The 11,488-nt window shown below is 42.3% G+C and overlaps 1 protein-coding gene across 4 annotated transcripts in view; it reads right to left on the bottom strand.

The window, feature by feature from the left end:
- Positions 1–322: 322 nt before the first annotated feature.
- Positions 323–11,488, bottom strand: part of SPATA13 (spermatogenesis associated 13) — an 83,749-nt gene continuing 72,583 nt past the window's right edge. For all 4 annotated transcript variants that reach the window (XM_056561769.1, XM_056561770.1, XM_056561773.1 and 1 more), the window contains 2 exons: positions 8,647–8,721; positions 323–3,499 (listed from right to left, as the gene is read on the bottom strand). In XM_056561769.1, coding sequence (XP_056417744.1) covers positions 3,318–3,499; positions 8,647–8,721 — 257 coding nt within the window. In that variant the 3' untranslated portion in view covers positions 323–3,317. The remainder of the gene's footprint in view (positions 3,500–8,646; positions 8,722–11,488) is intronic.

Here is an 11,488-nt window from a genome sequence, read left to right as displayed (position 1 = left end):
GTCAGACAGAAAAGAACAACTCAACTTCAGCAGCTGATAAGTACTGGAAGGATTTAGATTTTTCAATAGAACTAATTTATAAACCTGTTTAACTTTCTGGAGCCAGTTGATTATATATTATTTTTTCTACTGGAATACCCCTTTAAACTAACAAATCGGAACACTGTTTTTACACAGATTTTCATATATATTCTACCCATGTGAACATGCCCTTATAAAAAAGGTATAGAGGCACCATAAGAACTATACCTTTGCTGCTCATTTTGTACCAACATTCACAAATTTTGAAGACGAAAAAAAAATCACACACTACAGCCAAGACTTGCAGGTCGCTTGCTAAAATAACAAGCCATTTTTTTTTTTTTACACATATTTAAGAAATATTCCAACCAGAACTTCATCAAAAGTCCAGCGAAATGTAACAGTAAAATAAAAGTCCATCATGAAAGAGTCACAAAACAAAAAAAATACATTTCATTACAAACAAGTTAAAAATTGGTTCGTTTTTTTTTTTTTATATTAACACTGAACTGAAAATAACACATTCCAGTGCTAACACACGTGAACGAAATCCCGGAACCCAATAAAAGGTGCTTCTCCTGCGAATCCGTAAATGCTCCTCCTCGAGTTACTGGTTTGGGGTGGGAGGTGGGGGGTTTGGGGACGTTTTTTTTCATTATGAAAAATAGACACAACAGAATAAGAAAACTGTACGGTTAAGCTATACAAAATAAATAACAAAGTCTAGTGACCGGTGATACACTCGCCGAAAAAATTTGGAATTTAGAGATGTACAGTAATTCTACCAAGGTAGCCATTTTTTTTCTTCTTCTTCGAGGAAGATCATTTGTTAAAGTATATGGTAATTCCTAATCAATATTTCCTATTCTGTTTTCCAACCAGGGAGCCTCCAGCTGTTGCAAAACTACATCTCCCAGCATGCTCAGACAGCTGAAGGTTGTCTGGGCATGCTGGGAGTTGTAGTTTTACAATAGCTGGAGGCACCCTGGTCGGGAAACACTGCAGTATAGGGTTATATAGTACTTTACAACTATTTATCCCAACTCACCATTAACATGCACGTTCAGCTCAGCTGAGCATGCATGTTTAGCACCATTATGGCAGTAGGTTATCTTGTATAAGAATCTAATATGTTGAAACCCAACCGGTCCAATCCTTGCTTTGCAGCCATACACAATAGATTATCGTCAGCTGAACCGGCCCATTCCAGTGGGACGGGCTGATCATTTAGGGTGTGTTTACACGTACAGTATCCTGGGCATATTTGATGCGCAGGATTTGAAGCTGCAGTTTTTTGGCTGCAGATTTCAGAGTAAACTAGTGGACTGAATAAATGCGCAGGATACTGTACGTGTGAATACACCCTTAATCTGTATTTAGGCCTCTTGACTCTTTCTCTGACAGATGAGGTTGGGGAGAAAAGGATTTGATTTCATAATATATGCACACTCAGTTGACAAGAACGTGCATGTATATGGGGGGGGGGGGGGGAATAGGAAGCGATAGCCGTTGGCCAAAACTGTAAGCATAAGCTGAATTTTGCTAAGAGATCATTACCCACCACCTCTCGCTTTGAGTTCGTCCTATCTTAATAGAACCTTAAAGGAGTACTCCGGACAAAATTCATTTTTCCCTCTATCCACAGGATAGAAGATAAGTAGCTGATCGTGGGGGGTCCAATCGCTGGGGCCCCCCATGATCACTGGGACGGGACCCCGGTGCTCTCAGTGAAGAGCGCATGTCATCTACCGGTAGACGGCACGCGCTCCATTCATTTCTATGCGAGCGGTCTTTTCGGCGCACCCATAGGAATGAGTGCAGAGTCCCGTCCCGGGGGGCACCAGCGGTCGGACCCCCCGCAATCAGCTACTTATCCCCTATCCTGCCGATAGGGGATAGGTTATTTTTCGCCGGAGATCTCCTTTAATATATACCGTATATTCTATATCTAACTTGTCAATATCTCCCGGAATCTTCCGATTCTGGTATACAACATATTTGGAAAATCTTGGCCAAACTTAGTCAACTAGAAAAAGGAAGGATCAGCTAGGGGTAGGGCAGTGTTTTCCAACCAGGGTGCCTCCAGCTGTTGCAAAACTACAACTCCCAGCATGCCCGGACAGCCAAAGGCTGTCCGGGCATGCTGGGGGTTGTAGTTTTTCAACAGCTGGAAGTACCCTGGTTGGAAAACACTGGAGAAGGGGATGGAAAGGTCAGCATATTCCCTGTTGGCGTTGAGACACTAACCCATGTATGACCCTTTGCATTTTAGATAACATTATAAAGCAATGCAACAACTTTAAAGAGTAACCTGGAATTTTTGAAATGTTTAAAACTCAAAAAATGTATCAAATGCCCCAACCCATACACATTTAATGAGGCTTGAGCTCAATGAAACCTTTTCAAAGTGACACTTTAAAATTTAAAGGGGTATACAAGGAAAAACATTTTTTGAGTTGAGTTGTTGTTTTCTGTCTGGCAACAGTGCTCTCTGCTGACATCTCTGTCTGTCTCTGGAACTGCACAGAGTAAAAGAGCTATGCTATGGGGATTTGCTTCTAAAATGGGCGGTTCCCGAGACAGGTGTCATCAGAGAGCACTTAGACAGAAAAGAACAACTCAACTTCAGAAGCTCATAAGTACTGAAAGGATTAAGAATTTTTTAATAGAAGTAATTTACAAATCTGTTTAACTTTCTGGAGCCAGTTGATATATAAAAAAATTTTTTTCCTGGAAAACCCCTTTAACTATTGGAATATTTTGGTTGCCTACTATTTGGCGCGCTCCTGTGGACTGCAGCCATCACTCCAAAAAGTTGTACTCCAGCTTTACTGCCCTATGGGGGGCGCTATAGTCCGAGCTCACAGTTGTCTCAGATCCTTCATTAACATCACTTCCACAAAGAGGAGAAAAATGGCCACCAGTCAGCACTACCATCTAAAACACTCATCCCAATGTCCCCATGTTTTTTGGCAGACTCAACATCGCACTATAACAAAAAATTCTGTATTTACATATTTAAAAAATAAAAATGTTCCATAAAATCAAAATAAATAAAATATTCATCAACAGCAAGTACTTGTATGCCGATACCCCCACAGTACCAGATCACCAATTTCACATTTTTGAGTTTTTTTTTTTCTTTTTTTTGTTGTTGTTTCCACCCTCTCGGAAAAAAAACAAAAACTCTAGTTGAGTTGCTTAGAAACACAAGTGACCGTAAAGTTTTTGAATCTGGAAATACTGTAAGTGTCCTTCACGTAAATACAGTAGTTCTCCTTCATGTCGGGGGTCCCTCATTTCTTGAAGGGTGTGAGCTTAGTGATTGTGTTCCAGAACGGAGAGGTCTTTCTCTTGGGCTCCGCGAGGGAGAACACCTGCTGTTGTGGAATGCTGGTGGGCACCGTGATGTGACGCTGGTGGATCGGGTGCAGGTTCTGATGAGGAGGGACTACGGGGATTCCATTGTAGGTGACACCTGTGGCCAAAGACAGATAGGAAGTGAATATTAAAGGGTACCTGTCACCAAATACAACTTTTAATATAGTGTTCCTTGTGTAATTAGCAGATACTTTCCCATTCACTTGATTTTAAAATTATCAACATAAATAGGTTTAAAATGTAATATTAAAAAAATGGCCACTAGGTGGCTCTGTTCTGCTCCCTGGCACAATTAATACAGTGAGTTTGGTCCCCTCCTGGTCTGACAGGAGTCCGAACTCAGGAAGTGTTTCTTTGCACTGAGCTTGATTCTGAAATTTATTTTTAATGGCTGGAGGGGTGTTGGGAATAGTTAGTGAACATAGCCTGAGGTAGTTTAGAAAAGTTTATTGGGTGATGGGTACTGTTTAAATCTACGTAGATAAACATCGCCACCAAATATATCGTGTAAGGACGTAACACTTTGCATTACATTCAAATGTGTTGTTGAACCTGATCCATAATGATGGGTCACATGGTTACGATATGAATTCATGGCCCCTTACTAAAGGTTCACCCCAGCCATGAGTACACAACCATTTAAAAATTACCGTATTTATCAGAAGACATGTCTATTTAAAAACACTGTACTTGCATTCCCAATACATTAACATTACTATGGCATATTTTCTTTTAACTCAGCATTATGCAGTCCCTCTATTATTCTTCCTGGCAATGCATGAATGAACTGAATGGGTGTTAAATAAAGGGGCACTCCAGAGAAGAAAAAAAAAGCACATTTTCAAATCATCTGGTGCCAGAAAGTTAAACAGATTTGTACATTTCTTCTATTAAAAAAATCTTAATCCTTTGAATACTTATCAGCTGCTGTATGCTCCAGAGAAAGTTGTGTAGTTCTTTCTAGTTTGACCACAGTGCTCTCTGCTGCCACCTCTGTCCATGTAAGGAACTGTCCAGAGCAGGAGCAAATCCCTATAGCAATCCTCTCCTGCACTGGACAGTTCCTGACACGGACAGAGAGCACTGTGGTCAGATTGGAAAGAACTACACAACTTCCTCTGTAGTATACAGCAGCTGATAAGTACTGGAAGGATTAAGATTATTAAATAGAAATAATTTACAAATCTGTATAACGTTCTGGCACCAGTTGATTTAAAGACAATTTTTTTTCCCTCTAGAGTACCCCTTTAAGGTTTGACCCAATGTAGTCTGACACCATCAGTAATAACTGGATAGTCTTAGACACACTTTCAAATGGTACCACCCAGCCAAAATGTACAACTCTGTGCCATAAAAATACAAGACCTTTAGCAGAAAGTAAAGAAAAGCTTTATGTTGGTGAATCTATCACGAAAATCCTATGTATTATAAAGTGCTATTGATTCCAGGGCTCTAGAACAGTGGTCTCCAACCTGCGGACCTAAAGATGTTGCAAAACTACAACTCCCAGCATGCCCGGACAGCCATTGGCTGTGGTAGCTATTCTGGTAGCCTTAGGGGGTGTATGGTAATTGGGATGTTGTAGTAGATGAGGGGTTAATGTTAACCCTATAGTTCGTGATGCCAGGCTGAGGGCTAGTATGCTGAGGTAATTCTCCGGCCTATCGCCGCCCTTCCCAGAAACGATAGGTGCATGTAAGGAAATGACTGAAGGTCCACAATGTACTTGAACTTGGGTAACTTTACTTAAGTGCTTGCGGTACATCCAAATGATAGTCTCTGGAATACAGTCTTTATAAAGCTCAATGACTGACAATTGTTGCAGACCTTGAAATAAATTAAAGTCTCTGAATTTAGGGTAATTATTGCAGATCTGTCCGGATTTAGGGGATAGATAAGGTCCGGTGATCTTGCAGAGTGCGTGGGGATTGATACACTCAGAATTTAGAAGTTATCGGCCGTCGCCACAAGGTTCAGGCCTAGACTCACAGATCTCAGCAGCGCAGATGCTTCTTGCTTGCTTGCACAGGAACAAGAGAGTGAGAACATGGCCGCCGCTCCCTTATATGGGCAGGGGGTGGGGCTAATCTGATTGGTCCGAACATCCGTCATTCACTGTTACAATGTGTGATGGGATTGACTAAGTCACAAGGACCTCCAAAGGGCCTCAAGCAGAAATACCATAGAGTTCACCTAACCACGTGACCCGCAGGTCCTGCTACGCTATGGGACAGGTAATTAACTATTTATAGGGCATTTATATAATATTTACATGCTTCCTAACTAAGCTATTGGAGCAATAACTATCTGGATGAGAGGTGACTAGGGGTGGATAGGACAATAGGAACCCCAACATCCTAGGGACTCTGGCTATGGGGACCCACAATAAAAAGGTACCGGATAGGATACGGTCCAACATGCAGGGAGTTGTAGTTTTCGTTTGGGGGCGCTGCTGACCCACAGGCTGTATCAGGGCATGCTGGGAGTTGTACTTAGTAACTAACTGCAACTCCTGTATTTGCTAAGGAAAAAAAAAAAAAAAAAAACGATCAAAAAGTCAAACAAAAATGTTACAGTTAAAGGGGTACTCAGATGTCAGATGCAGGGGTCCCGCTGCTGGGGACCCCCGGGATCTCCGCTGCGGCACCCCGCTATCATTACGGCACAGAGCACACTTGCTCAGGGGCCGGATCATCGTGACGTCATGGCTCCGCCCCCTCGTTATGTCATGCAAGTCTATTGGAGGGGACGTGATGGCCACACAGTAATGATAGCGAGGTGCCGCAACGGAGATCCCGGGGGTCCCCAGCAGCGGGACCCCTGCATCTGACATCTGAGTACACCTTTAACTGTAACATTTTTGTTTGACTTTTTGATCGTTTTTTTTTTTTCCTTAGCAAATACAGGAGTTGCAGTTAGTTACTGAGCAGCGGGACCCTGGCGAACTGACATCTTATCCCCTATCCTTTGGATAGGGGATAAGATGCTAGGGGTGGAGTAACCCTTTAAAAACTACAAAAATGAGCCCTCATATAGGAGAAATAAAAAAGTTATAGGGGTCAGAATAGGGCAAAATTTCCCCCGCATATGTGTATCCCTTGATGTTACGCATATATAATTAATTATGTAAATTAGCATGGCCGGTATTTTTTGCAAGAAAGGTGGTAACCCCAAGTTTGACTCCCATCTGGTTGGAGGCTTTCAGAAGAGATAGGTTTTCAGGTTGCTTCTGAAGGTTTCAATGGTGGTGAGAGTTGGGTTTGTTGGGTTAGTGAGTTCACGAGTTTTGGGGGTTGCAGGGGACAAGTAATGGAGATGGTTGTGTAAGGCACAAGAGGAGAGCACAGAACGTGGTCTTGTTAACATCAGAGATTAGGTCACAGACATATGGAGGGGAAGAGTTGGGGATAGCCTTTATGCCATTGCTAGAGAAGGGATTGGAGTTACTCTCCCAGATTTCAGTAGTACACAACCCTTTGTTGTACAAGCTTTGTTTCAGGCGTGAGAAGAGAAGTGTGGAGCCAATAAGGTCTGGATCGGTTCTTTGCACATTCTATACTATGAATCTACAGCCACGATATCGGCCTCGCTTGTATAACGAATATCGGTAATGACAGGATGCAGGGTATCTGTGTCCTGAACTGCGGCCTAGTAACCACAGATACAGAGGAACAGTCAATGAACCGCGAGATACCCCGCACACACAGTGCCAGCGCCAATGCTGGGTAAGCCATTTATTAAAATGACTGCTGAATGTCACAATGCCGGGGTTAGATCCTGCCTCGGGCACAAACTATGCTGGGAATCCGGCTCTGGCAGTGCAGGCATAATTGGGAACAATCTCCTAGTGTATATTGATCGCATTGTCTAGTAGTAGGATCTCATTTTATCAAGGTCTAGCGCATTTGTTTCCTCTCCTGTATTTGAACAGTTAAATTGATAAGGAAGGGGTTAACAGGAGCACTAAACTCAATGTAGACAAGTAGAACAGTCTAATACCGTATTTTTCGCCGGATAAGACGCACTTTTTCTTCCCCAAAACTGGGGGGGGGGGAAAGTTGGTGCGTCTTATACGGTGAATACACACCTATCGGGTCTGTCCCTCCCTGCGGCCATCAACGGCCGGGACCCGCGGCAAATACAGGACATCACCGATCGCGGTGATGCCCTGTATTAACCCTTCAGACACGGCGATCAAAGCTGACCGCCGCGTCTGAAGTGAAAGTGAAATCGCGGCATCCCGAACAGCTCACAGGACACCGGGAGGGACCTTACCTTCCTCCTCGGTGTCTGCTCCGTGCCGGGATCCCCTGCATGGCGGCGCTCTCCTTCGACGTCATCACGCACGCCGTCCCGTCATCCAATAGGAGCGGCGTGCGTAGCGACGTGATGGCGGCGACGTAGAGCATGGATCCCGGGGAAGAAGACGTCCAGGGCAGCAGTGACTAGCGGTGACGGGTCCGGAGCGGCGGGGACACGTGAGTATTACCTCCTATCCAGTGGTCTTCAACCTGCGGACCTCCAGATGTTGCAAAACTACAACTCCCAGCATGCCCGGACAGCCGTTGGCTGTCCGGGCATGCTGGGAGTTGTAGTTTTGCAACATCTGGAGGTCCGCAGGTTAAAGATCACTGTTGGGTGCAGAATCTTTTTTTTTCTAGATTTTGCACCTTTGAAATTGGGTGCGTCTTATATGCTGGTGCGTCCTATAGGGCGAAAAATACGGTATATACATACACACACACACACACACACACACTTATATCTCAGATTCTTGGAGCTGTGTGATAAGGTAGTCATTAGAGATGAGTGAACTTACAGTAAATTCGATTCCTCACGAACTTCTCAGCTCGGCAGTTGATGACTTATCCTGCATAAATGAGTTCAGCTTTCAGGTGCTCCAGTGGGTTGGAAAAGGTGGATACATTCCTAGGAAAAAGTCTCCTAGGACTGTATCCACCTTTTCCAGCCCACCGGAGCACCTGAAAGCTGAACTAATTTATGCAGGATAAGTCATCAACTGCCGAGCCGAGAAGTTTGTGACGAATCAAATTTACTGTAAGTTCGCTCATCTCTAATAGTCATCCTAGTAGTAGGAATAAGTATGGATTTAAAAAGAAATAAATGAATAAGACAACAGTCATCTGATCACAAGCCTGAAATGGCGGAAGACAGGGAACAATAGACTTTACAGTAAATAGATTTATGGACACCACAGTGTGGACAAGAAAATGACCCACTCACCTTTCATCTTCCCCTGCCTTGACTTCTTTGCATTGTTCATGGCTTGTTTCTTTTGGTCTTCTGAGATTTCCATTCCTAATAATAAAATAAAAATAACAAAGCACATAATAGTTACACCAGCAGGAAGGTAAGTGTGTCCTCAAACTAAGAACACAAAAAACACTACGAACACGGTGTACACAGAAGAAAAAGGGCCTCATAGCAAAGAAATTGGCCTCCTGTGGCAAAACTACGACTTCCGGTTCTGCTGATGCTCCGGTTCTGAGGAGATGTGAGCAGACGGCGGAGGGAGGGGGCGGAGACCTGCACAGTGAGGCCACGCCCCCTCCATTTGAGCGGAATTCAGACTAGTGAGCTCAATTAAAAGTGTAATAAAAATAAATAAATAAAGGTGCTAGACACATAAAAACTAGATGTACACGGTCAGGATTAGGTACTGAGTGATATATTAAAAAAAAAATTTTTTTGTTAAGTTTTATATATTAAGTTTTATATAAAAATAAGGAGATCACTAGGTCTCCTGCCCCATGGATCCTCAGTGATCTGCTACAATCTGCAGGAAAATCTGTGGCAAAAAGTGTTCACTTTTCCTGCAGCACCACCGCAGGCCATGAGAAGCATTACACTTTGCCTATTGACATCAAGGGGTTGTCTATTTATAGTGTACTCCATGGGGGGAAACTGTTCTTTACTATTAACTCTACAAAATGTATCCGCGTGGTTTTAAAAAATCCACATGACAACCCCTTGAAAAAAACATAACAAAAAAACATTCAAAACATTACTCTAAGGCAGTGGTCTCTAAACTGTTAACCTCCAGCTGTTGCAAAACTACAAATCTCAGCATGTCTAGACAGCCAAAAGCTGTCCGGGAATGCTGGGAGTTGTAGTTTTTCTACATCTGGAGGTCCACAGTTTGAAGACCACTGCATTACTCCATGTGTTTTTGCTTTCCCAGGATATAGGAGCCTGTATTTATTCCCCGCTCTATCCTCATCCCTTTATAGCTGTCCTTTTCTGAGGGATAGGAGTCCCTAATAGTTTCCTACCAGAAACAAAAGGAATAGGATCAACCAGAAATGTCCCCCCTCTCTCCTAGGGGCCCTATGGAGGCACCCTTATACAAAGTGTTTCCTATGGAGCCATCGTTGTTCGCCACTGTCTGGAGACATCTTGGTATAAATTCCCTATACATTTCTAAAGCTCTGTAGTTGGAGTGAAAGACGGATATTTAGGGAAAACTACCAGAAAAAAGATGGTGGGATTCAGCTGATTTGCATATGTTTTCTTCCCAGAAGTCCCATCTCCACAAGCTGTTATGGTGTTCTCCTCAAGGAGAAAGCTTACCCCTTTTGACATATATTTAAGATAGATATTAAATAGATAGATAGATAGATAGATAGATAGATATGGGATAGATAGATAGATAGATAATATAGATGCTTGAAAAAGGCTGCAAGTGGGCAGCCTAAACATCGCTATGATTTTCGGATGAATAAACTACACTGAGTTTTCAGTGTATATTGGAGTGCTGCGGACTTCTTTGGTGTAGACAGATAAATAGATATTAGATAGATAGGAGATAGATAAATAGATAAGAGAGAGAGATAGATATATAGATAGATAGATATGAGATAGATAGATAGATAAGAGATAGATAGATAGATAAGAGATAGATAGATAGATATGAGATAGATAGATAGATAAGAGATAGATAGATAGATAGATAGATAGATAAGAGATAGATATATAGATAGATATATAGATATGAGAGAGATAGATAGATATGAGATAGATATGAGATAGATAGATAGATAGATATGAGATAGATAGATATGAGATATATAGATATGAGATAGATATGAGATAGATATGAGATAGATAGATAGATATGAGATAGATAGATAGATATGAGATAGATAGATAGATATGAGATATATAGATATGAGATAGATATGAGATAGATATGAGATAGATATGAGATAGATAGATAGATATGAGATAGATATGAGATATATAGATAGATATGAGAAAGATAGATAGATTGATATGAGATAGATAGATATGAGAGAGAGAGATAGATAGATAGATATGAGATATATAGATAGATCCACACACACATATACAATCTCCCAGGCATAACTGATGTTCTGTATTATCCATAGTGCAGGGCCTGAGGGGGCAGAGCATAACAAAAAACCTTAAAGAATACCAATGGGAGAATCCATATAATACACACTCCGTCCCCTCAGACCCTGTCCCAGGAATAAGACCGTGTATAGTCTTTTCAGGAGTTTTCCTTTAAACCTACTGCAGTCATTTGAAGGATCTAAACCAGCATTTTCCAAACAGCGTGTCTCCAGCTGTTGAAAAACTACAACTCCCAGCATACCCGGACATCCATTGGCTGTCCAGGCATGCTGGCAGTTGTAGTTTTGCAACAGCTGTAGGCACACTGTTTAGAAAACACTGATTGGAAACCCATAAACTACAGCCTCACATCCCATAAAACCCAACCACAAGTGAACACTGCAGAAGATTCTAGTTACCGGCGGTGATGAGAGAATAAGGAGTAGTTATGTGCGGTCCCATACTCGCAGGAATTTTCCTCAATTGCAATGTAAGTAATCCAGGCGCAAATAATGCCTTGTAGTACGGGATATCCCTATATATAGATCCCACAAGGGGAGGAGATATCAGCTTCATACTGAGGTTGCTTCATTTGGAAAAATTCCAGATTTCAAAACATTCCAGGCAGGGAACCCCTCCACAACGCAACATAAAGCCCTGCTTAAGCCAAACGTGACTCAGCCTCATCACACACGGCCTTCTCCGAGCAATG

Source organism: Hyla sarda, chromosome 2 (genome assembly GCF_029499605.1).
Source record: "Hyla sarda isolate aHylSar1 chromosome 2, aHylSar1.hap1, whole genome shotgun sequence".
NCBI lineage: Eukaryota > Metazoa > Chordata > Amphibia > Anura > Hylidae > Hyla > Hyla sarda.
The sequence above is the reverse complement of the archived record's forward strand: the minus strand, read 5'-3'. Positions and strand labels throughout refer to the sequence as shown.